Raw genomic sequence first — 27,040 nt, 5'->3', positions numbered from 1 at the left:
GCGCTGCTGCGCCTTCTTCATTACGCTGTCTGTGTGGGTGGACGAATTCAGTTTGTCCTTGATGTGTACGCCAAGGAACTTAAAACTTACTACCCTCTCCACTACTGTCCCATTGATGTGGATAGGGGGGTGCTCCCTCTGCTGTTTCCTGAAGTCCACAATCATCTCCTTTGTTTTGTTGACATTGAGTGTGAGGTTATTTTCCTGACACCACACTCTGAGGGCCCTCACCTCCTCCCTGTAGGCCGTCTCGTCGTTGTTGGTAATCAAGCCTACCACTGTAGTGCCATTCAGAGGGTGAATGGGCAAGACAAAATATTGAAGTGCCTTTGAACGGGTTATGGTAGTAGGTGCCAGGCGCACCGGCTTGTGTCAAGAACTGCAACGCTGATGGGTTTTTCACTCAACAGTTTCCCATGTGCATCAATAGTCAGTCGGTGGTGGACCAAAATGCATCCAGCCAACTTGACACAATTGTGGGAAGCTTTAGTCAACATGGGCCAGCATCCCAGTGGAACGCTTTCAACACCTTGTAGAGTCCATCCCCCGACAGACAAATTGAGGGGTGCAACTCAATATTAGGAAGGTGTTCCTAAGTGTATAATGGCATTTCCATGTGCCAACTCTCATGGGATTTAATGGAATTTTCCATCCTACACTACTACCACGTCACAACAGAATACTATACATGAAACAAGCATGGAGTAGGTTTGTGGAAAAATGTACTGTTCTGCACTGTAGATTACATCCTTTAGTGACCAATAGAATAAACATCAGTGTTCACCAACCAGCTGGGCTTGCTCTTTTTAACTCAGCCCACATGAAAATCAATAAATGAGGTCTGTCACTTAACTACGGTCCCTGATATTTTTGTAAACGTGTGTGACACTTCTCCACTTGGCTGGATCCCATCAGACTCAGTCCAATTGATTGTCAAACAGATGTCATCTGAAATTAAGGGTATAAACTTAACAAGCAATGTTCTACATTCCTCCCTCACACTATGCTGTCTGAGTAGCATCTTTGAGAGGACCCAGCTGGCCTTCATGGCAGAGCAGTGCTCCAGCCCCTGTGCCTGTCCCTCAACACTGTAGGATGTCACAGTTGGGCCAAGACACCTCATCAATCGGAATGGTGGGGTGGAGGGACAATAAAACTATTATAGTTTGACATTCTCCCTCCACCCACTATATCCCTCTGATTGTTCCTCATTGCCAGGGGATGAACATTGCAGGTAAATGTGGATAGAGGGAGAAACATCATTGTAAGCCCTTGGGTCTCAGTTTGTGGATGGGGTTCGGTGTGAAACAGACAGTCCAGCTCCCTTGGGTGCCACCACAGCTTGTCAAGGAAGGGATGTGCCAGGTAAACGCCTGCTTGGGTTTCTCCACCGTAGAACTTTCTAAGAGACAATTTGAAATATTATTAGACCTGACATGTCCTAAGCTAATGGGCCATAATTTCTACCGGTCTTCCACCAGCTGTTTGGCTGTGATGGAGTGTTGTAGTCTGGGAAGTTGGAGGAGATGGCTCCTCCTGCAGTCTCACCTCTCAGTCTTACAGTGGTGGTCAGGCCAGAGGTCAAGACACACATCACACCTCTTCTCAGTCTGGAGAATGACCATATCTATCTTCGCCCAGTTCCATAAACTCTCCTTCCCAGTTTATTTGATTCTCAAAGTACCTCACATTCCTGACCTTTCCAGTGAATGCCACCCAGGTTCACATTGCCAACAGGGCACCTGTCTTCACTCACCTGGGTGAGTATCTGGGGTGACCGTGGGTGGTTTTAAATGCCCCCCCCCCCCCCCCCCCCCCCCAAAAAAAGGACAGTAAGCTAGGTGTCAGGTCTTTTTATCCATAGCGGTGTTGGTTGGGGATCAGTATGTTGTGCCTGGAAGTGGCAGCATGTCATTAAACATCACTCACCCCTCTCCTCTAGAGGACAGTCATCTGGTTCACCATCTGTACCTGACCTCCTGCCTCTCATGGAGGAGCTGCTGCTGCCTGGACCTGTTTCCAAAGGAGACACATACAGGTCAGCAGGGAAAGAGACATTCACAGACATGACAAGACACTCAAAACACAATTTACATTTAATTTAGCAGACGCTCTTATCCAGAGCAACTTACAAGAACAATTAGGGTTAAGTGACTTGCTCAAGGGCACATCGACATATTTTGGCTCAGGGATTCAAACCAGCAACCTTTCGATTACTTCCCCAATGCTCTTAACCGCTAGGCTCCCTGTTGCCCATCACATACAGTGCAAGCTGCACAACTGTGAGAGACACCCAAAAAGAGAAGTTTACTGAATCCTCAAAATAGAAATGAAAATAAAGACGATACCTCCTTCTGCAGGTCTATCTGAAATATGGAGAAGCATATGGAGAGCAAACCAGTCTAAACATCACATACCAATTCTATACACCCATTAGTAATAATGCATTTATGAAAAGAGATACCCAGGGGAAGGTGGACCGTTGTTACAACATCCTTCTCTGTCACCTGTGGCTAGGGTAAGTTGGACTAGTAACTGAAAGGTTGCAAGATCAAATCCCCGAGCTGACAAGGTAACAACATCTGTCGTTCTGCCCCTGAACAAGGCAGTTAACCCACTGTTCCTGAGCAGTCATTGAAAATAAGAATTTGTTCTTAACTGACTTGCCTAGTTAAATAAAAAGGTAAAATAAAAAAATAAGTCACTTTGGATAAAGTTTCATAGTGCTGTGCTGCCTTTGATCTACAAATTATTTTTGACATAAGAGTTGTAATGTCAAACGTTAAACGTACAATTAAACAATCATTTTTTGTTTGTTGTGGTAATAGATCATTTTTCCAAAATAATAGGAGGACACTGAACTGACCTCCAAGACCAACATCCTGCTGGACTCTCCGGTCTCCTGGAAACAGTCTTGCTCACTTACAGCAGTCAGAAGACCTCCAAGAAGAGTAATCACTCATCACCGTACCATCACGTATGACGGTACGGAGCGGCTATGGGCTGAAACAGAAGGTATATTTCAATCATGCTATTTTTCAGTGATAGAAGAAAAGATTTGGTAGAATGACATGCGAAATTTCAAATAACATGATTTGGTTCATTTAAGACATACCCATATGCCTCTCAGTGTTGCTCCCACAGACTGATGTCCAGCTGTTTGATCCCAGCGGAGTCATTGAGAATCCAACGATGACCTCAGCTTTGGGCCGTCTCACCTTGCAAGTGCTCATCAATGCCCCTCCCTCAGTAAAGATCAGGATCCAGGCTCTGCACATGGGCCCCATGGACAACAGCACAGCAGCCCAGTCCACCTTCATTATGGTGAGGGAAGAGGGAGACCGTTCTGTTTTGATTCTTCAGTATTTCAATGCAAACTATCTAGTTGAGTGTACATTAAACAATGAACCTTCATCTTGACATGTATGCCATTGTAAAAAACATTATGTCTCCAATACCATCTGCATTACATACGAGATGTAGATGTCTTGAAGACCAACATGTTCAAGGGCCAACAGCTCTTTCACTAGCGCTCAGCTGGAAACATGGCGGAGATAGAATTCCATGGCAAGTACCTGCATAGCAAGGCTTCCGAGCAAAATACTCATTTGTGGAGCCTTGATCTGTGGCTCGTCTTTCTATTATACAGTATTTAATGACATTTAGGCCGTTACTGGAGGACAGTTTTTCCTTAGTTTAATCAATATTGTCAGGTTTTGCAACATTAAAATAAATACTCAAAGTGTAAATGATTATCATTACAGCAGTCTTTGGATTCGTTTTTTTAGTTGTATAGAAAACATTTACCAATGTGAATCACAGCAGAACCACTCAGCAAGTCATTATTATGGCTCATCTGGTATAGTATGGCACACAATTTCATTACTTAAATAACTTAACTGTTGAACTGATTATTTTTAAAATATGAAATAACAAGTATGTAGGTAAACAAACGGAATAAATGCATGTAAAAACCACCAGAATAATATTTAAGACAGCACCAACATGTGTAGACTTTAAAAAAAAATATATATATATATTTTTCAAAAACATTATATAGTGACCATGATCTGGTGTGGATCTTTCTTTAACATAAGGTGCCAACTATCTGGAAATGGACAAACCCATATCATTAAACATGAAATGTATTGCTTTCCATCAGTCATACTCACTTTTCACTGACGTACAGATATAGTCTCCTGGGTATAACAGGACTTTCCTTCCCACACATATCAAGTCTACCTGAAAGGCCCAAAAGCTTTCCAAGGCCCACCTAAATCAGTGCAAAGTGCTTCTCCTCTCTCCATGTTACAGCACTAGATATACCAAGGTGGCTTTAGTTTCTCCCACTACATCCAGCACAGGTTCAGTCCCACACAGCCCTACAGAGGAGCCATGTCCCCTGTGGGGTTTCACTGCTTAGCATTAGCTGTTTCCTCCAGCAGAGACCTCATGTCTCTCAGAGCCTTCTTCACACCCCGGCCAAAGTTGGCAGCATGTGTCTCTTCACAGCTGTTGAAGGCTGTAATGGCAATGTTGATGTGGTCAGCCATGGGGTTGTAACACACTCCATAGCCATCAGGCACCATCGGACCGAAGCACATCACACAGTCCGTCTTAGCACCAGCCTGAAGGAGTGAAAAATTACATTTTAGACATTAGCATTTACAAATGCGGTCCAAACTAATAAACTAAAATTAGTACCAAACCTTACAAAGTACTTGTATTTACAATGTTTTTAGTCATGTTACCACTGGCTACAGGTCTGCAACTTGTCCTCTTATTTGTTGCCTTTTGGGATGCTTAATATCTCACATAAACAGCTTGCATACCTGGCTGGTGGAGAGATTGAAATGTTCAGCCACAGCATAGGCTGTATCCATGAATATCTCTGGCATGGAAGTCAGTTCTTCAATCGCCTGCAACTTTAGGCCAAGGAGATGTCTGTCTATGGCCTGGCCATGAATTGCCTACTCAGTAACAGACATACATAAAAGCACAAAATAAATGTACATTGCAGTGGGTGGGGACAAGCATGTGTTATTACAGTAACTGTAGATTTCCATCAAAAACTGATCCAGAGTTCCAGTCCTCACCATATGAGTATATTCTCTGTGGGCTTGGCATGCTTTGTCCAATAGAAAAACCTTCTCTGCATTCTGTCAACATATAGTAAAACTTACATTATTGCAGTACAGTAACAGTCAGTGGTTAGTGTCTATTTACTGTCAACATCCAGGTTTCAGAGTTGACTCACCGGTTTAGCTGGGTCCTCCATCGCCTGGACAAAGTTGAGCGACTCGTTGGAGCAGGAGCGGATGGTGTCTGTTCGACCAAGTGCAAACATACGCAAGGACGCACTCTCATAAGTAGAACAGCACATCTTATACATTCTGAAACATGAAAGATCAGTAAGTCTCAAATGTGGCAAAGTGATAGGTTAAGGTAACCCAACTGCTGTTTCAGATGCTGTTTTTTTTATAGTAGAAATGTAATGAAACCCACCTGAAGTAGGCAAGCTGTAGAGCCATTTGTATAAAGGCATCTGGACTCAACTTGTGCGCCCGTGGAACATTTCTCCCATAGTCAGAAAAGAACACCACGTTCACATCCAAGTCATGTGACATTCTGGGGTTAAAAAAAAGTCAGCCAAAGGGTGAGAAACACTTCAGACATGTTTGAATAGAAACTGCTAGGAAAACCGAAACAGAATCTACTTACATGTTCATATTCTGCTTGGCCGACTCAATATCCTTCTTCACCTCAGGTGTGATGTTGAAACGCAGTTTGGGAGGCATGGGCAGAGGGGTCATGGGAGTGCGTACCACCTCCATCCTCCTCCTGTTTAAACACAAAACAAAGGGCCAATCAGTTGTTGAAACAATAACAAAGCCCCGCCACTGTTTCAGTAATAAGCTGAGGGATTGGGCTAGAGAAATGTAATCACTCAAATTCATGGAAAGAGCTATGGATGCAAGGGCTGACCATCCATGATAAAAAAAAAAATCATAGTTTTGACCAAGTTGAGGCTATACAGTGTGTTTCCCTATACTTTGTTTACAAACATTGGAGCAAAACAAGCTTAAATTACGACAGTTGAACTAGGCTCATGAGGAATTTACAAGTTATATTCTCCAAGAATAAATATACAGTGGGGCAAAAAAGTATTTAGTCAACCACCAATTGTGCAAGTTCTCCCACTTAAAAAGATGGGAGAGCCCTGTAATTTTCATCATAGGTACACTTCAACTATGACAGACAAAATCAGAAGAAAAAAATCCAGAAAATCACATTGTAGGATTTTTAATGAATGTATTTGCAAATTATGGTGGAAAATAAGTATTTGGTCACCTACAAACAAGCAAGATTTCTGTCTCTCACAGACCTGTAACTTCTTCTTTAAGAGGCTCCTCTGTCCTCCACTCGTTACCTGTATTAATGGCACCTGTTTGAACTTGTTATCAGTATAAAAGACACCTGTCCACAAGCTCAAACAGTCACACTCCAAACTCCACTATGGCCAAGACCAAAGAGCTGTCAAAGGACACCAGAAACAAAATTGTAGACCTGCACCACTGCAATAGGTAAGCAGCTTGGTTTGAAGAAATCAACTGTGGGAGCAATTATTAGGAAATGGAAGACATACAAGACCACTGATAATCTCCCTCGATCTGGGGCTCCACGCAAGATCTCACCCCGTGGGGTCAAAATGATCACAAGAACGGTGAGCAAAGATCCCAGAACCACACGGGGGGACCTAGTGAATGGGACCAAAGTAACAAAGCCTACCCTCAGTAACACACTACGCCGCCAGGGACTCAAATCCTGCAGTGCCAGACGTGTCCCCCTGCTTAAGCCAGTACATGTCCAGGCCCATCTGAAGTTTGCTAGAGTGCATTTGGATGATCCAGAAGAAGATTGGGAGAATGTCATATGGTCAGATGAAACCAAAATATAACTTTTTGGTAAAAACTCAACTCGTCGTGTTTGGAGGACAAAGAATGCTGAGTTGCAGCCAAAGAACACCATACCTACTGTGAAGCATGGGGGTGGAAACATCATGCTTTGGGGCTGTTTTTCTGTAAAGGGACCAGGACGACTGATCCGTGTAAAGGAAAGAATGAATGGGGCCATGTATCGTGAGATTTTGAGGGAAAACCTCCTTCCATCAGCAAGGGCATTGAAGATGAAACGTGGCTGGGTCTTTCAGCATGACAATGATCCCAAACACACCGCCCAGCCAACAAAGGAGTGGCTTCGTAAGAAGCATTTCAATGTCCTGGAGTGGCCTAGCCAGTCTCCAGATCTCAACCCCATAGAAAATCTTTGGAGGGAGATGAAAGTCCGTGTTGCCCAGCAACAGCCCAAAAACATCACTGCTCTAGAGGAGATCTGCATGGAGGAATGGGCCAAAATACCAGCAACAGTGTGTGAAAACCTTGTGAAGACTTACAGAAAACGTTTGACCTCTGTCATTGTCAACAAAGGGTATATAACAAAGTATTGAGATAAACTTTTGTTATTGACCAAATACTTATTTTCCACCATAATTTGCAAATAAATTCATAAAAACTCCTACAATGTGATTTTCTGGATTTTTTAAAATCATTGTTTGTCATAGTTGAAGTGTACCTATGATGAAAATTACAGGCCTCTCATCTTTTTAAGTGGGAGAACTTGCACAATTGGTGGCTGACTAAATACTTTTTTGCCCCACTGTACATATCATTCATTTGTAAGTCCAAAAATGGATGTAGCAACTGCTGTGGTCATGGTCAGTAGGCCAGGGTCATGGTCAGTAGGCCAGGGTCATGGTCAGTAGGCCAGGGTCATGGTCACAGTCTGGTCATGGTCAGTAGGCCAGGGTCATGGTCACAGCCTGGTCATGGTCAGTAGGCCAGGGTCATGGTCAGTAGGCCAGGGTCATGGTCAGTAGGCCAGGGTCATGGTCACAGTCTGGTCATGGTCAGTAGGCCAGGGTCATGGTCACAGCCTGGTCATGGTCAGTAGGCCAGGGTCAGTAGGGCAGGGTCATGGTCACAGCCTGGTCATGGTCAGTAGGTCAGGGTCACGGTCACAGCCTGGTCATGGTCAGTAGGCTTCAAAAGGTAGTTAAGAGTTTTTAAAAGGATGAGGCACAATCTGAACATGACACACTGGAAATCTTCAAAATGCTTGCTATGCTCAGGCACAATGCACCTGATCCGGTTGGAAAAATAGCCATTGCAGCCAGCAATCTGTGCCAAAGTTCTTCTCTAAATTACACAGTACCCACAGAAATACTGTGTACCATTTATTAATTAATTAAATATATTCTGTAATGCCTTACATGTACTCAACCACATGGTCCACCAAGAACACAATGGGTGGGCCTTCAGCTGGGGCATGCTCATACACCAGACCACATGTACCATCTTCACCCACAATAAACTGGGGATTAAATAACAAACATTATAAAAATGGCAAGAGACTTGTGAATTAAAATATGAAGCACAATATCTAGGAGGATGCAACCTTTGTTCTATAGTTCTAATCTCAGAGCTCACCTGTAACGTCTTATCAAACCAGCGGTTGCCACTGTTCCAGCGACTCCCTCCACCATGTAGCATCTGGGCAGCGACCCGACTCTGGTACCGCTGCTCAGACATCTGTGGCATGGGGGCGTCTAGACACACCGTGAATATGCTCTTCTGGATAGCACGGACAGACTCCTTATTTGTCTTGTCTAGGGGGAAAAAAACGACACAATAAGCAACCCAGCAAGGACCTAGAGGAAATCATTGACCAATAGCTCTAAAACAGTTTGTCCAAAGTGATAGGTTGCTTCCAGTTACTCTTACGTTATGGCTCAAGAATGGCTTTTGTATATTTGGTGAGTCACCCAATATGCTCCTCTGAGCCCTCACTGTCAAAGTGATGTCCCCCCCTCCATTGCCATACCTTTGATGAGGTTGTTGTAGGCTTTGCCCCAGGTGTTGCGGTGCTGGGAGGTCAGGATGCCGATAGGCTCCTTGTTGCTCTGCAGGGACGAGTTCCAGACCTTCTCCAGTTGCATGTAGATCTGGTCCACCGTCAGTGGGGAGCCATCACTGTTATACACATCCAGGACAAAGAACTAAGGCCAGAGGGAGAAGGCCAATCAGCATTTGAGATTTGGTTAAGTGGGTTACAGCCAAGAAACTAACAATACAACAACGTGATTGATCTCCTCTGTGTTGTAGCAACATAAAGCAGCAGCAAAGAGAGCAAAGCTCTAGTTTACCTGGAAGTTATGGACCACAGTGATGTGAGTAGGGGCCACTTTCCCGACAGCGTGGTTGACCACAGTATCTCTCTTTGGTCCAGGGATACGACAGGAGGACAGGATCTGGTAGTACTGGTCCATACACAGAGGCTTCCCACCCAAATACTCAATAGGCAACGTCTCACTAAGACACAGAGTTAGAGTCAGCCGGGGTGACGAACACGTTAGATGTACAGGTTACTGCCAAAATAAAGGTAACACCAACATAAGGTGTCTTATAAGGCCATTGGGCCACTACAAGCCAGAAAAGCTTCAATGCACCTTGGCATAGATTCTACAAGTGTCTGGAACTCTATTGGAGGGATGCGACAATTCTTCCAGAAGAAATTTGATAATTTGGTGTTTTGCTGATGGTAGTGGAAAACGCTGTCTCAGGCACCACTCCAGAAGTGTTCAAGTGTTCAATTGGGAGATCTGGTGACTGAGACGGCCATGGCAAATTACTTAGATCGTTTTCATGCTCATCCAACCATTCAGTGACCACTCGTCCCATGTGGGTGGCGGCATTGTCATCCTATGGGGGCGTAGCCATGGGTAGCTAAAATAATTGTCTGCCCTGCATTTTTATACATGATCCCAAGCATAATAGGATGTTAATTGCTTAATTAACTCAGGAAACATCGGTGTGGAAGGACCTGCTTTCAATATACTTTGTATCCCTCATTTACTCAAGAGTTTCCATTATTTTGGCAGTTACCTGTATATCATTAAAATAGATAATATTACTAACCTGTCAATCATTTTTTTGAAGTCCAAAACCCCTGCAATCAATTTTGCAGCAAACCTGAGCAGAAAACATTGTTGAATTAATAATGAAACCATATATGGTATTTCTTCATCCAACTGACATTCAGTCTTTCACCGCTCCCCATCTCATGTTCTATTCACATAATCTACTCCGATACACTTTAGTGCACTATTTTGTTTTCCATGGCCTCATATCTAGTCTAGCGGTTAAGAGCGTTGGGCCAGTATACGAAAGGTCGCTGGTTTGAAAACCCGAGGCGACTAGGTGAAAAATCTGTCTATGTGCCCTTAAGCAAGGCATTTAACCATAATATGCTTCAGGGGCGCCATGCTGCTATGGCTGACTTTGTAAACAACACATTTCACTGCATCTATCCAGTGTATGTGACAATAACAATGTATTATTTATTTTATTATATTATTTTATCTCCAACCAGACTTGCTTATGTCAGACTCAGGACCACGATTATTATAAGAAACATCTGTCTATTTTGATTCTATAGCTCCATATTTCGTGAACTGTCTGTGTCACTCTAGTCTAGTGGCTAAGATGGTGTACAGTACAGTATATTGTTGAATAATTGGCTTTTCATATGAGCATTGGAGTCTGCTCTAGTATCCTCTTCTAGCCTACTGTATAAGTTTGGCACTGTCCGTAATATCGAAGCAGTACCACATAGCGGCAAATATTTTGCACGAATGGTCCAGCTGAAGCGAACTCAATGGCAGCACACTCTTACACCCATGTGTGCATGCTCTCGCTATAGTACATTCACTGACGCGTTTTGCTCAACAAAAAGCCACGCAAGACCACAATGTTGACTGCGTACCTTATGGATCACGGTGGTCCAAAAAAGCTGAGCAATGCTTTGAACAGTGAATGTGCCTAAAATAGCCAGCACGGAGGGGAAGTCTGTCTAAAGGTCATTATGAAACTCAAGCCTATTCTCAAGTTCACAAGAGCTATGGTGTATACAACACTAAAGTCAATCACTTTCTACTAACTTGCTTTTTAAGAAGCAGTAGGCCTATAAAACTTGCTTTTCATTGATGTGTAGGACAGCCATAAAGACCTTTCAGTGATGGAGGGCTAATGAAGGGAAGGCATCTAAACTGTCTTGTCACAATGGCTGGTTTTAGTACAGTGGTCTCAGACACGCATGGTTCCTTGTTGCTCACCTCATTTGTCCTTGGCGATCTTGGAAGGTCATGCGGGGCAGGGCCACCCCTGGGCTGGAATAGACTGCCACAGGCATCCGGGAATCCAGATAGGCTGACTGCATCCACCACTCTGTGAGCTATATAAACAGCAATGACAATGCTATAGTCCAGCAAGTATCAGATAATTTTCTCTCTAAGGACTTATTGTATTCTTCTTTCAACCACATAAACCCCTGCACTACCACATAAACCCCTTCTTTATGTGACCTTCTCTGTTCAACTACAGTATGTACCAACCCAGTTTCCTTTGTTGCTGGCTCTGCGCTCCAGGCTTCTCTGCAACCTGTCTCCCACCCCACCAGGAATGAGGAACTCCTTGACCAGCTTGCGTGTGTGATCCAGCTCCTCCTCACTGAGCAGGGGCTCCAGCATCAACAGGTAGCGCTCAAATGTCTGCCTCAGTGGAGGCACTGGCAGCTTAGGCAAATTGTCCTGGTGGTGCGAAGACCTCTCTGGGAGGATAGTCACTGCCACTGGCTTGACCAGGTGATATGGCTTCACCAAGCCTGACCTTAGCTAAAAAATAAAATAAAAATCTGTCTTTGCATTTCTAATAAATAATTTGTTCTGCATTCAATATGACATAATCCAATACCATACATATCTAGGATGATATGTTGTGTCTTAAAGTATCTAAAATATTAATATCCACAGTTGATAATCCCATTGGCATATTAAATATATCAACAATGTTGGTTGACAACCACAGAGTTTATTTATAGGCCTATATTTGCCAGCAACTGTCAACACCATGACACAGAGTGCCATTGCAACAGAAACCATGACATAATAAAAACAGACAAATCTATGATTAACAAAGTGATTAACATTTATTTACATTCGTTTCAATGTAAAACGGTGTGATCAAAATAATCCTATTTCATGAATCCAAAAACCTTTTGAAATAATAGATTGTTAGAACACTGTACGATCTAATTTTATGACAGAAACTTGAGACCAAAACAAGATCTATCAAGTTTAGTATGTTGTTAGGACTATTTGTTTGGACTGTGCTTGGCTGTCAAGTTTCCTGATAGCTTTTTAAAGTTAGAATATAAATAGCCAGTTCTGCTACAGTGCGTGAACACTTGCAATGAACATGCACCACATCTAAAAAGCAATCTGTTGGCTATTTAAAATGGTATGATAGTTTAACCCACTGTTTTATCTTAATCTGATATAGACAACCATTAAACCTTGAAACTGACGGCTATCCATGTTGTAACCTAATATAGAGACTCGAGTGGTAGCTACAATGGGGTAAATGCTAATTTGATATGATTTTCGTGGAGATATTCGGAGTGGCCTGACTTCACATTTTAGGCTACAATTATAACAGTTGCCTAACCTGGTGCCCCACCCTCATTTACAACAGTAATAGTGAACGCGCTGCTCTTACTTATGGGCGCACAACTGCGCACTCATGAATTAGGCTATAAAAACGTTTGACTCACCACTGCTCTCACAAGAAGACACAGCATTTTTTCATAGAAATGGCCCCGCAAAAAGGCTTTGCTTGTTGTTAATTAAAAAAAACACATCGAACTGTCATTTCATTCCTCAAGGACGTAGCATGGCGTTTGTTACTCAAAAATATCGGTGTTCTCCGCAGCCCTCCGCCCTTAACCCGAACCCATGGCTAGAGCTGGGTTGTAGTCATTACTCCAATTCTGTTGCAAAACGTTTCGTCTGGTTTTGCAACAGAAACAGTCTACTCCAAAACGAAAGCGTAAACGATCGTTTCTATTGGGCAAATTCAAGTAGGTCCCTCCCCGTTTCCGTTGTTAAACGGCAAAAGGTTTCCTTAAATGAATTACATCCTTGTAGAGGGCTAAAATTGTTGCCTTTTTCAATCGGCCTTCGCTATCTGGAATCCTTGGGAGGTCTGTACCCCTCATTAAAGGAGAAGGCACAGATAAATGTGAAGCATCCGGCTGGCGTTTTCCACTCACTACCAAATATGGTGATGAGAGGAAGCCAAGTGGCTGGCAGTGGGAGAAGATGAAGCGAGGTGGATTTGGCCGACGTTCTGCACATTTTCTCCATACAGTTTGTTACCAAAAGTCAAATGTATTTAAAAAAAAAAAATAAAAAAAAAAAAACAGGATAGACTGCTTTTTGTAGACTTTACCCTTTGCCAACGTTTCTAAAAATGGCGTTGTTTAGAAAGAGCGCAAAGTCGAAACGAGTTATTGCACACGCGCACTAAACAGAGTAGGCGTTCCTTAACGGAAATATGCAAATAAATGTATTCTTTAGTTACAAAAAATATATAGTCCCTTGCTTTGTAGAGTGCCATAATTAAATATGATGGCACAGAAATAGTGTAAGACATCATTACACAAAAATGTACTTGGTCTACAGACCTAATTAAAACAGCCTATACTGGTCTATGAAATGCATAACACACCTGCTAATTTTCTTATAATTTCACGGGAGTTATCAAAATGCATTTGGCAATAAATTGGTGTAGTTATTTTCCATCATCGCATGGTGGAGCTGGTTCTGCATCACACGTTTGAGCAAGGCATGCAAGGCACATGAAGGCAACAACTTGGTGCAGGAGAAAACACTATATCCAATGAATTACATATACACACTAGAAAACGTTTTGGATGCGCTGTGTTGAAGCCACTGTACCTCCATCTTGGCACTCCCCCACCAGTGTAAAGAAAAACATTTTGGAAGCTATATAAAATGCATTTATTGCCCACATTCGTTTGCTACATGTATTTTATTACAGACACCTTAATGTAAGATACACATTCAACATTTTAAAAATATGTAAAAAAAAAAAAAACTTAAAGTATATTTTTCGGGACATTACTAATGTTACTGTCCCCAATAAAACGACAAATACTTACATACATTTAATTGTTCCCTTGAAACATTTAAATTAAATGCTGTGAAATTCCATTCATTGCTACCGAGGACTACACGTACTGGGGAATGCCAATATGGCCGTCCCGTGGCTTCATAGCCTCTAAATGGCCAATAGGCATACATAGCATCAGCAATCCATGGTTAACATAGGTCATCGCACATATTGCGCGAGCCCTCTCCCCAAAGTACAATTTAAATTGAGTTCAACAAATTTTCAATTGAAAAAGAGCAGAACAGTGTTAAGTATATCAATTATGTATTTTATTTGAGACCACCAATGGTTTGTAGAAAAATGTAAAGTGTGTCAATCAAAAAGCCTCAATTGCTCTAGTCCATGCACCGCTGCCCGCCAGTGCTTGTTTACAACAGTTTGTTTGTCCGTTTACTACCTGTTCCACGTCCGTTTGCCAGTTCAACAGCTCAGTAAACCCCGAGCCTAACACTGACATGAGGTTGGAGATGTTCGGTGTGTCCAGTTGTTCAGAATTACAACAAGAAACGCCATCAGACCTAATGCGTTTGCATGACATGGGCACAAAGTCTGACAGATAATCGGAATCAGAAGCATCACTTGAATCCATTTTTCGTTTCTTATGAGAACTTTGCGGGCCCTGACCATGTTGTTTTAATGACACGCAGTAGTCTGGGGGGAGATATCCATTCTCGACAGTAGTCACCACATGTGTGTCCAAGTCCAATACAGTCTTTTGGTTGTGTGTGTTTGAGACAGGAATGTCCCGGTTGGCTGTGTAAGGTTCCGCATAACAGTCCCAGCAGACCCCGGAGGACTTGAGGTTAGGGTCACATTGATAGACAGGAGCCATGAAACAGGCAGGTGCCGTTTGGATGTGCGCATCGGGGACCATTGCTGGGTGGCAAGCCGATTGTGGCGCTGCGCAGTGGTAAGTGTCCAACACATCCCCTGTGTAGTTGCAGCAAAACTCACCAGCTAGATCCTCACAGTTCCCGGTCATTTCAAAAGAGTCCTGCTTTTCATCACAGACAGTCCTCATCTCCCCGTTCTGCTGTAGGCAGCTATACATTTCTGCAAACTCCATGCTCATGTAAAAATCTCTAGCGTTTTTCAGGACATATGTGACCAGCAAGTTCTTGTGGAGCTTGATACCTCCTCTCTGCGTTCTGGAGTTATGCATTTTCCGCAAAGAAATAGAGATCAAATTCTGTGCGTCAACTGCACACGCCATGATAATAAATGTACACTTCTATTTGTTACCTACTCTAGTGAATAAAATAGACTGTCTTCTGGACGTAAAAAAATAAGTAATTTGCCTATTATATAAGTAAATTCGTGGAGAAAATCTGAACATGCTTTCTCATGCTTTCTGGGTAGGGGCATGGATTTACGCCCATTTTTGCTGTGAACAATTTAAAGACATCTCACATAGGTTCCTCCCAATCACGGGTTCCACCAACGAAACCCCGGCGTTGTCCTTTTTTCCTCGGCTTATAGTTTGTACTGGCCAATAAGGGAGAGGCGGTTCTTCGCTACCATTCAAATATATGTGTGCCAAAAGCGTACCAAGATGCACAATTGCGCATTACGTATAAGTAGGCCTTCATTTCTCCCCAATGATAAAACGTGGAAACTGGTTGTACTTCTGGTATTGCTATTTATTTAGTACATCTTCAAAAATTTAAATTAATTAAATGACTTACCATTTCAACTCATCACACACACACACACACACACACACACACACACACACAGAGAGAGACAGGTTGGGGATGAATCAGTTAATCTGCACCTGGAGGTGATGTCATAAAGTCCCAGTGATTCACGGAAACCTCTCTGTCACTAAGCATTTATGTCTGGTTGGGAATGCTCCCTGTTGATAGACTAATCAGTCAACTGAACTGCACATCTGCTGGTAGTAGACAGATGGCTGACATCATACAGCACACCTGCACATGGCGTTCATGTTCTGCCAAATAGGTGACAGTAATAGAGGTAGGCCTAACCACTCAGGTAAAAATAGTAAAGAACCATCTTTAAGGCTATTATGGCCTGATAATACTGTTTGTAAACTTGGTAGCCATGGGCACATTTGTGATGATATGTCTGTCAGTGTAGCATTGTTGTCAGTGTTAGGGAGTGTATTTTTTAGTGCGTCCAGAATGAGGTACCCAAATGAGTGTGACTCATTATTGCTTTCTTTGAAGTTTGACACAAGTGATTTCCCCAACCCACAAGTTGATCACTCAAATATCTTTAAAATATAACACACTGGCAAAGAAGGAGGCATCGTGAGAACCATACAGCATACTGCCATTATACTAAAGTCAGTGTTGTTTGAGTTTTAAATGTAGTAAAAGATAGGAATGAAAGAAAATACCCAATAAGAACACTTGAATGCACCTGTGCAATGACTGAAAGTGCTCAATCTCATCCACTGCCATTTATTTCCTTTTTTTTGACACTGGCATTGCAAATGTCAAGTCAGGGCACATACACTATGACAGCCGCACACAGTTAACATCACTGTCAGAGTGGGGCATATAACCGCACCAATCACTACCAGGATGAAGGTCAAATGTTTAACACCATGTCACCATCTCTGGCAGAAAGAGAGACATCTACAGTGGTGCTAATGCGCATATGTGGCCTGCAGCGATACGCCCGTTTTTTGTGTGCCATCCTTGTCTAACTCTAAAATAATTTAAATATTATCATTTAAAGGATGCATAAGCACTCAGATTGTATTTTACACTTAAGCAGCAGTATAAAAATGTCCATATTATAACATGTTCATTAATTTACTTGCTCTTAGCACAATTGATAATAACTCCATTACTTTTTCAAACAGCTCAATGGTCAAACCAAGGAGAAACAATGCAAGGAAGTAGACAAGTAGCCTCCATTTACTCAGTGAGAAAGAATGGGCTTCAGAAATTAGTGATCAGTAAGACGGAGAAACGGCAGCTAGTGACAATGCAGTGCTTCTGTCTGTTTTAACAGAGAAAATAGTCTCAGAGTGTACTAGTGGGGTTTTGGTGACACCTTGTGTATCACAAGGGATATAGATTCATAAGTGTGACAAAACACTATTCTCTTCAAGGCTGTTAAAAGACAATGGGAACGGTAAAGGTATACTAATTAATGTTGGATCTTTGAATTTCATAAATTATATCATTCAACAAAATACATTTCCCCAAGCAGATGCTCATTGCTCTAATGTAACTCTATAAACTTGTAAAACGCAAGCAGACCATTTCTATTCCCTGCAATGCAGTCTGCAAACTAATTTCGGTGTATTAGGGAAGAGGGAAGGTGCTGAAAGGGGAAAAAAGGAATGAGGCTGTAGGCCAGTAAAGATGCATACAATTGTCTCCACCCAGCAAGCGTGGTACATTTACATATGCAAATGCAAGGTTACTGTGAGGGTGGAACAACAAGCGGAGAGAGAGCGATGTAGGGGGAAGATCAGGATAGAGATGAGGGTGGAACAACAAGGGGAGAGAGAGCGATGTAGGGGGAAGAGCAGGATAGAGATGAGGGTGGAACAACAAGGGGAGATAGAGCGATGTAGGGGAAAGAGCAGGATAGAGATGAGGGTGGAACAACAAGGGGAGATAGAGCGATGTAGGGGAAAGAGCAGGATAGAGATGAGGGTGGAACAACAAGGGGAGATAGAGCGATGTAGGGGGAAGAACAGGATAGAGATGAGGGTGGAACAACAAGGGGAGATAGAGCGATGTAGGGGGAAGAGCAGGATAGAGATGAGGGTGGAGGCAGAGAAATTGTGTTTTATTAATATTTTACCACTCCAGGTCCAGGTAGCATCCTTATGATAGACAGCAGAAGAGACTACCTGCAACCTTCTCAAGAAAAAGTAAGGTATAGAATACTTCTTGCAAATTGAATAGCCAGTTTTAAACCTGATAATGTATATTGCCAGAATTCCACTTTGTTAATGCTACACTCCCATTTGAAAACTCTAACAAAGAAAGCAAATGTTAACCTGTCAGTAACCCATAAGAGATTGCTAGCCATCTTAATATAAAATATGACTAAAATGTATTGCTGTGGGCTCATTATGGAGCCAACACCTCCTTGAACCATAATACATACATACCTACGTTTTACCATCAGTCACTGCTAAATATACAGTATGCAAGGTGTGTTGAAAGTGGCATAGGTTCTATACGACACTGCATCCATTAAACATAAAAAGGAAAACTTAATGAACAGGTTGGATTTAGCTTTAATTACCACATAACGTGGATATACAGTATGATCCAATTCAGATCGTTGTACTATAGAATGTTTTTGATGTTACATGTGGAAAACAGATGTATGTAATTAAATTCATTCACACATGAAAACACATGTTAAATTTAACACGTGCTATGAAAAGGGGGAGAAGTCAGTAAAAAGTCTGGAAATTTAGCTTTTTTTCCACAGAGCTTAAGCTTTAGACAGAATATTTCTGTGTGTTCTGTATGTGCACGGCCCACAGAGAGAACAAGAAAGAAAACACTCCATTCCTAACCACATGCAATGGATTTTTCTGAGGCTACATAAATCAACCTTGTGTTTCAGATCTTTCTCACTATACCCTTTATGTTATTCCCAAGATATCCTGTTACTAGTTTCCTCCACAGTTTTCCATTTCCTGTGCGTAGGATCACCTGTACAGAATGCTCTGGTTCCCTGCCCCATGCTCAGACTGGAAAACAGGAAAAAGGGTTCAAGGGTGTCCAACAAGTAGAATACTACTCCCACACACACAGCAGGGAAAACCCAGCATGGCAGTACTCCCAATTCTTAGACCAGTACATTGTGTTTTAAGAACATTGAGCTTCCTAGCCTGAACACTGCCAGAAACAACACGAACTGAGGTGATTCCATTGCTAAATGAGGTACATTTATATTTTTTCCACACTGCCTGGACAAGCTGTTTTATTTCTCACATATACAGTCACCTTGGCTTAGTCCAGCCAATCAGCATAGCCATCACAATGGTTCACTGTTCTACGGGGCTTCATTCTATGTATTTTGACATTACACTCTGACCAATACCATGGTGCCCTGTAGGGTGTCCTCTTGACCATGTGCATTTCTGACAGTCAGTCACTTCACTGTTCAAGTGGAGCTCTCTCGCTCTCCTGTGGAAGCATGCAGATTTATTCCTTGAGCGATGCTAGCTAGCTCCTGCATATTTGATTTAAGCCTTGTTTGCGTAACCTCTCTTTCGCTCCATCTCCCTCTCCCACTTTCTCCCTCTCCCTCTTTGTATTTTTCTGAGGCATCACTTTAATATGTATGCAAATAGTTGTGCTGCTCCATGCGTTAATTGGTGTGGCCTCCTGCAGTCGATCAGTCACGCAGGCAGGTGGGTGGTCGGTCGGTCGGTCGCTGTGGGGAAAGTGTTTGTATTAGTGAGGCTGCATCAGTCCCTGCCAGCCTAATGTGAGGGAGCGTGACTGGCAGAGAGAGGCTCTGCAGTGCAGCCAGAGTGCAACCTTGCTGCCGCTCTGTGGAAGCCATGCTAGTCACAAACGATAAGTAGAGGTGACAATGTGTATGCCAATGCACAGTCCTACTATTCTTTCCACTTCAATACCTGCCTTAATGAAAATATTACTCCCTGTCATGGTACAAGAACATACAATATATACTGTACCTATAGATTCATTTTGGGGGAATGATTTTTAGATTTATCAAAATTAAACAAGAAGTTTTCAGTGACAAGAAAATATAAAAAATATGCATTGAAATAAAAGTGACGTAATTGCTGCAAAGTTTGTTGCCCAAGAAATTGGTGGCCTGTTGGCAAATCTTATTGGAAGGAAGGATTAGAGTAGAATATAACTCAATTGTGAGCAGAAGACAAGACATGTCAGCAAGTTGTTTGACTGCTTCAATCATCCTGTCTAAACTGAGCCCAGACGCGTCTGTCTGTCATTCAGTGGGTTATTCTCCTGGATTGCCCTTCAAGTTGACAATTTAAGACCTCAGTCTTTGACAGTGATGTGGTTTATCAACTCCCTTCATGTCAGAAACATGCAGATATGAACACATTCATAATTGGACATACAGTGCCTTCAGAAAGAATTCATACCCGTTGACTTATTCTCTCACCCATCTACACAAAATAGCTGACAATGATAAAGTGAAAACATGTTTTTAGAAATGTTAACAAATTTAATGGAAATGAAATAAATAAATATATAATTTACAAAAGCATTAACAACCCTGAGCCAATACTTTGTAGAAACACCTATGGCAGCGATTACAGCTGTGAGTCTTTAGGGGTAAGTCTCACACGGGCTTCCAAGTGGCGCAGCGGTCTAAGGCACTGCATCTCAGTGCTTGAGGTGTCACTATTCCAGGCTGTATCAAAACCGGCCGTGATTGGGAGTCCCATAGGGTGGCACACAATTGGCCCAGTGTTGTTAGAGTTTGGCCTGGGTAGGCAGTCATTGTAAATATGAATTTGTTTTTAAATGAGTTTTCCACACCAGGATTGTGCAACATTCGTCCATTATTTTTCAAGCTCTGTCAAATTTGTTGTTGATCATTGATAGACAACCATTTTCAAGTCTTACTGTATATTTAAGTGAAACATGTAATTCGGCCACTCAGGAAAATTCACTGTCTTCTTGGTAAGCAACTCCAGTGTATATTTGGCCTTGTGTTTTAGGTTATTGTCCTGCTGAAAGGTTAATTCATTTCCCAGTGTCTGGTGGATAGGAGACTGAACCAGGTTTTCCTCTAGGATTTTGCCTGTCTTTAGCTCCATTCCGTTTCTTTTTTTATCTTGAAAAACTCCCCAGTTCTTAACGATTACAAGCGTACCCATATCATGATGTAGCCACCATTATGTTTGAAAATATGAAGAGTGGTACTCAGTAATGTGTTGTATTGGATTTGCCTCAAACATAACACTTTGTATTGCAGTATTACTTCAGTGCCTTGTCGCAAACAGGATGCATATTTTGGAAAATTTGTATTCTGTAATGGCTTCCTTCTTTTCACTGTGTCAATTAGGTTAATATTGTGGAGTATCTACAATGTTGTTGATTCATCCTCAGTTTTCTCCAATAACAGCCATTAAACTCTGTAACTGTTTTAAAGTCACCATTGGTGGCCTTCATGGTGAAATCCCTGAGTGGTTTCCTTCCTCTCTGGCAACTGAGTTAGGAAGGATGCCCGTATCTTTGTAGTGACCGGGTGTATTGATACACCATCCAAAGTGTAATTAATAACTTCACCAAGCTCAAAGGAATATTCATTGTCTGCTTTTTTACCCATCTACCAATAAGTGCCTGTCTTTGCCAGGCATTGGAAAGCCTCTCTGCTCTTTGTGGTTGAATCTGTGTTCACTGCTCGACTAAAGGGACCTTAGAGATAATTGTATGTGTCGGATACAGAGATGAGGTAGTCATTCAAAAATCATTTTAAACAGTATTATTGCACACAGAGTGAGTCCATGGAACTTATTATGTGTGCACATTTTAACTCCTCTCTTAGGCTTGCTATAACAAAGGGGTTGAATACTTATTGACTCAAAACATTTCAGCTATTAATTTTTTATTCGTTTTGTAAACACGTAAAAAATATATCATTCCAATTTGACATTATGGGGTATTGTGTGTAGGCTATTTTAAATTCAGGCTGTAACACAACAAAATGTTGAAATAGTCAAGGGGTGTAAATACTTTCTAAAAGGCACTGTACATACTGTATGTAGGATCTTAATTTGAGCCAGTTTGCTACAGCAGGAAAATAATCCTACAGCAACAGGAAATGTGAATTAGTATGTGGGTTATAATTAATGGACATTTTTTAGGGGTTGATACAGTGGGTTGCAAAAGTATTCACACCCTTGGCATTTTTCCTATTTTGTTGCCTTACAACCTGGAATTCAAATGGATTTTTGAGGGGTTTGTATCATTTGATTTACATAACATGCCTACCACTTTGAAGATGCAAAATATTTTTTTTATTGTGAAACAAACAAGAAATAATACAAAAAAACTGAAAACTTGAGTGTGCATAACTATTCACCCCCCCAAAGTCAATACTTTGTAGAGCCACCTTTTGTAGCAATTACAGCTGCAAGTTTCTTGGGGTATGTCTCTATAAGCTTGGCACATCTAGCCACTGGGATTTTTGCCCATTCTTCAAGGCAAAACTGCTCCAGCTCCTTCAAGTTGTCCGGACCTCTGGCAGTCTCTATGGGTGTGCCACAGGGTTCAATTCTTGGACCGACTCTATTCTCTGTATACATCAATGATGTCGCTCTTGCTGCTGGTGATTCTCTGATCCACCTCTACGCAGACGACACCATTCTGTATACTTCTAGCCCTTCTTTGGACACTGTTAACAACCCTCCAGGCAAGCTTCAATGCCATACAACTCTCCTTCCGTGGCCTCCAATTGCCCTTAAATACAAGTAAAACTAAATGCATGCTCTTCAACCGATCGCTGCCTGCACCTGCCCGCCTGTCCAACATCACTTCTCTGGATGGCTCTGACTTAGAATACGTGGACAACTACAAATACCTAGGTGTCTGATTAGACTGTAAACTCTCCTTCCAGACCCACATCAAACATTTCCAATCCAAAGTTAAATCTAGAATTGGCTTCCTATTTCGCAACAAAGCTCACTCATTCTGCCAAACATACCCTTGTAAAACTGACCTTCCTACCAATCCTCGACTTCGGCGATGTCATTTACAAAATAGCCTCCAATACCCTACTCAACAAATTGGATGCAGTCTATCACAGTGCAATCCGTTTAGTCACCAAAGCCCCATATACTACCCACCATTGCGACCCGGAACGCTCTCGTTGGCTGGCCCTCGCTTCATACTCGTCGCCAAACCCACTGGCTCCATATCATCTACAAGACCCTGCTAGGTAAAGTCCCCCCTTATCTCAGCTCGCTGGTCACCATAGCATCACCCACCTGTAGCACGCGCTCCAGCAGGTATATCTCTCTGGTCACCCCCAAAACCAATTCTTTCTTTGGCCGCCTCTCCTTCCAGTTCTCTGCTGCCAATGACTGGAAAGAACTACAAAAATCTCTGAAACTGGAAACACTTATCTCCCTCACTATCACTATGATAGCACGAGCTATCAGAGCAGCTCACAGATTACTGCACCTGTACATAGCCCACCTAAAATTTAGCCCAAACAACTACCTTACTGTATTTCTTTTATTTATTTATTTTGCTCCTTTGCACCCCATTATTTTTATTTCTACTTTGCACATTTTTCCACTGCAAATCTACCATTCCATTGTTTTACTTGCTATATTGTATTTACTTTGCCACCATGGCCTTTTTTTGCCTTTACCTCCCTTATCTCACCTAATTTGCTCACATCGTATATAGACTTGTTTAAACTGTATTATTGACTGTATGTTTGTTTTACTCCATGTGTAACTCTGTGTCGTTGTATGTGTCGAACTGCTTTGCTTTATCTTGGCCAGGTCGCAACTGTAAATGAGAATTTGTTCTCAACTTGCCTACCTGGTTAAATAAAGGTGAAATAAAATAAATAAATAAAAAAGTTGGATGAGTTCCGCTGGTGCACAGCAATCATACCACAGATTCTCAATTGAATTGAGGTCTGAGCTTGACTAGGCCATTCCAAGACATTTAAATGTTTCCCCTTAAACCACTCAAGTGTTTCTTTAGCAGTATGCTTAAGGTCATTGTCCTGCTGGAAGGTGAACCTCCGTCCCAGTCTCAAATCTCTGGAAGACTGAAACAGGTTTCCCTCAAGAATTTCCCTGTATTTAGCGCCATCCACCGTTCCTTCAATTCTGACCAGTTTCCCAGTCCCTGCCGATGAATAACATCCCCACAGCATGATGCTGCCACCACCATGCTTCACTGTGGGGATGGTGTTCTCGGGTTGATGAGAGGTGTTGGGTTTGCACCAAACACAGCGTTTTCCTTGATGGCCAAAAAGCTACATTTTAGTCTCATCTGACCAGAGTACCTTCTTCCATATTTTTGGGGAGTCTCCCACATGCCTTTTGGTGAACACCAAACATGTTTGCTTATTTTTTGCTGGCCACTCTTCCCTAAAGCCCAGCTCTGTTGAGTGTACAGCTTAAAGTGGTCCTATGGACAGATACCCCAATCTCCGCTGTGAAGCTTCACAGCTCCTTCAGGGTTATCTTTGGTCTCTTTGTTGCCTCTCTGATTAATGCCCTCCTTGCCTGGTCCGTGAGCTTTGGTGGGTAGCACTCTCTTGGCAGTTTGTTGTGGTGCCATATTCTTTCCATTTTTTAATTATGGATTTAATGGTGCTCCGTGGGATGTTCAAAGTTTCAGATATTTTTTTATAACCCAACCCTCATCTGTACTTCTCCACAACTTTGTCCCTGACCTGTTTGGAGAGGTCCTTGGTCTTCATAGTGCCGCTTGCTTGGTGGTGCCCCTTGCTTAGTGGTGTTGCAGACTCTGGGGCCTTTCAGAACAGGTGTATGTACTGAGATCATGTGACAGATTATATGACACTTAGATTGCACACAGGTGGACTTTATTTAACAAATTATGTGACTTCTCAAGGTAATTGGTTGTACCAGATCTTATTTAGGGCTTCATAGCAAAGGGGGTGAATACGCACCACTTTTCCATTTTTTTTACATAAATAAAGTTTTTTTTTTTTTTTTCACTTCACCAATTTGGACTATTTTGTGTATGTCTATTACATGAAATCCACATAAAAATCCATTTAAATTGCAGGTTGTAATGCAACAAAATAGGAAAACCGCCAAGGGGTAGAATGAATAATTATGCAAGGCACTGTACATTTTTCGTAAGGGAAAATCAAGTTGAAATTACAAGAGTGGAAATTACAAACACCAGAAGCATTTTAAAACCTCAAACACAGCAATATAAATGTAAAGTTATCCTGCAACAGGGTGATCAAATTAAGATCCTACATCTGTAGTTAATCTCAAAGATGTCAAGTGTATTAAAACATAATGCTCTTATATAAGCATAGAAAATGAATCGCATCATGTATTGTCATATCAGCCATCTGTTCTTTAATCATTACAAGCAGTCTAACTCTAATACAGCCAGGTAGATCCTGTGTGCATGGTATTGGAAAACTCTGTACAGGCTCATATTTCTATACTGACAGATTTTATAGAATAGATATTTGATCGTGAAGATATTTTAGCATAGTGTTTTTTGAGAACAAAAAGTCCAAAAAACTCCTAGATGAATTAACCAAACCAAGGAGGGGGGGGTGGTTCTGGTCCACCATATTATGTTCCTGTTCCCCTAACCTCAGCTTTTGGCAAGGCTGTGGTTCTTCAGTGATTGGTGTGGGTTAAAAGCAGAGATTATTGATCTGTTGCCTGGGACCACATGGGATAAGGATCACTGTCTGCAGGAGGTGGACTTGACGAGACAAGGTCAGGTCATCCGGCAAAGACGTACCCTTAAACCATCTCATCAGATGCCCACTTTACAAGAAGGTAACAGTCAATAATGTCTTGGTAGCACTGGATGAAGGCGAATGTGCTTACTCAACAAGGCATTTTGAATTGTTATTTAGCAAGAGCTTCCTCTCATCCTTAATATTTGTTAGATCAAACAAATGTTAGAAAGCAAACTGAAAAGCATAGACTGATATTACAATAAATATAGCACTGAAACACAGAATCATATACTTACTGTATGCTTCCATTCCATACTGCCTTCATAGTGCTCTTGAATTGGGTAGTAGGTGAGGCCGATACTGCTGGGAGGACTCTTTACGGATCTTGATCGTATTTGTTGTTGTATCATATCTGAGTGGCAGGCATTGCCATTGCAACATTTCCACGGCTCTTACAGCTTCCATCTTTCACTGACAGCAGTGGGATGGGAGAGAGGAGAAGAACAAGGGAATGGAGAGAGAGTGATGTGTAGAATAGAGAAGCAATGCTTTAAGCAGAGAGATCACAATGATCCAAATAACAATAAAGCCAAACCACACACACACTTCTCATAAATAAAGCATACAGTGTCTCGTTAGGCTTTCTATGAGTCAGACACGACCCCCACATCTCTCTCCCCTGTTTGGCGTTGCAGAAGTGAAAATATTAATTTGAGTGATGGCCGGCTCCTGTCAGCAGAGCTTGTGGGGGTCTTTGGACATCCTTCCACCTGCCTCCAGAGCACTCAGGGAAGAGCATCTATCTCACTACAGCCATCTCTGGAGAACCTAGGCCTCTCATCCATATTCATCCCCAGTCACAGATAACTCTCAGCAGCCACCACCTTCATCCTCCCCATCGCTATGGTGTCTATCACCAGGTCCGTTTCCTGTAATGGCTGCCTGGACACCCCCTCTACTGCTTAAAGAGACAGAACACCACCCGAACATCCTGATGAAGCTTTTTACATGCATATGACCAGCATATGATTGTTCCTTACCCAACAAGCTGTTAAGCAGGAGAACATTTCTAAATGAAGGAATCTAGAGAAACAGTCAGAGACATATGAGTCACACACACATTTACACATTTACATTGGGTTCCAGTACAGATATAATCATGGTCTCCTCTGTTCGAAATAACAGGTAAATGTTATATCATAAATCAAAATGTTCACAATAGACCTACACACATACAATCACACACCATTTGTCTGTCTCATACACAGTTTGGCCCGTAATGTTTAGTTGAGGTGGAGGTGCTTGCTGGGGTTTGGATGGAGGTTGTTTAGAGCAACCTTTCCCCTGGGATTAGAGCAGGGCAGGCTGGGTCTGTTGAAGTGGCTATAACTTTCTGTCATGGCATCCCAGATCCCTGTTGATGAAGCCACACTCCCCAGAGTCAAATATGGCCACAGAGGTGGAGGTTACACCATCCAAGGATAGTGCTGTGGTTGTTATGGCAAACAGTG

At 42.2% G+C, this 27,040-nt stretch overlaps 2 protein-coding genes and 2 long non-coding RNA genes across 4 annotated transcripts; 1 reads left to right on the top strand and 3 right to left on the bottom strand.

The window, feature by feature from the left end:
* The first annotated feature begins 1,833 nt into the window (after nucleotides 1–1,833).
* LOC110525597 lies at nucleotides 1,834–4,027 on the top strand. The gene is made up of 3 exons (XR_002473781.2): nucleotides 1,834–2,038; nucleotides 2,850–3,015; nucleotides 3,131–4,027. It is a non-coding gene; the product is annotated as an uncharacterized LOC110525597 (long non-coding RNA).
* Nucleotides 3,675–13,265, bottom strand: LOC110525595 (carnitine O-acetyltransferase). Its single transcript, XM_021605844.2, has 14 exons — nucleotides 12,727–13,265; nucleotides 11,510–11,788; nucleotides 11,231–11,349; nucleotides 10,035–10,088; nucleotides 9,263–9,428; nucleotides 8,941–9,115; nucleotides 8,547–8,725; nucleotides 8,330–8,430; nucleotides 5,722–5,841; nucleotides 5,506–5,628; nucleotides 5,258–5,393; nucleotides 5,097–5,159; nucleotides 4,833–4,970; nucleotides 3,675–4,628 (listed from the first exon to the last, which is right to left on the bottom strand). Exons 1-14 carry the CDS (start codon nucleotides 12,751–12,753, stop codon nucleotides 4,413–4,415), a joined length of 1,896 nt encoding a protein of 631 aa, XP_021461519.2. The 5' UTR covers nucleotides 12,754–13,265; the 3' UTR covers nucleotides 3,675–4,412.
* Nucleotides 13,266–13,957: 692 nt separating this feature from the next.
* On the bottom strand, nucleotides 13,958–15,550 carry LOC110525596 (immediate early response gene 5-like protein). Its single transcript, XM_021605846.2, has one exon. The coding sequence runs from the start codon at nucleotides 15,358–15,360 to the stop codon at nucleotides 14,464–14,466; it is 897 nt and encodes a 298-aa protein (XP_021461521.1). The 5' UTR covers nucleotides 15,361–15,550; the 3' UTR covers nucleotides 13,958–14,463.
* A 2,808-nt stretch (nucleotides 15,551–18,358) lies between these two features.
* Nucleotides 18,359–26,752, bottom strand: LOC110525594. The gene is made up of 2 exons (XR_002473780.2): nucleotides 25,826–26,752; nucleotides 18,359–19,532 (listed from the first exon to the last, which is right to left on the bottom strand). It is a non-coding gene; the product is annotated as an uncharacterized LOC110525594 (long non-coding RNA).
* Nucleotides 26,753–27,040: the final 288 nt, after the last annotated feature.

Source organism: Oncorhynchus mykiss, chromosome 6, assembly GCF_013265735.2.
Source record: "Oncorhynchus mykiss isolate Arlee chromosome 6, USDA_OmykA_1.1, whole genome shotgun sequence".
Lineage (NCBI taxonomy): Eukaryota > Metazoa > Chordata > Actinopteri > Salmoniformes > Salmonidae > Oncorhynchus > Oncorhynchus mykiss.
Note: the sequence above shows the minus strand (reverse complement) of the source record. Positions and strands in the feature narration are given on the sequence as shown.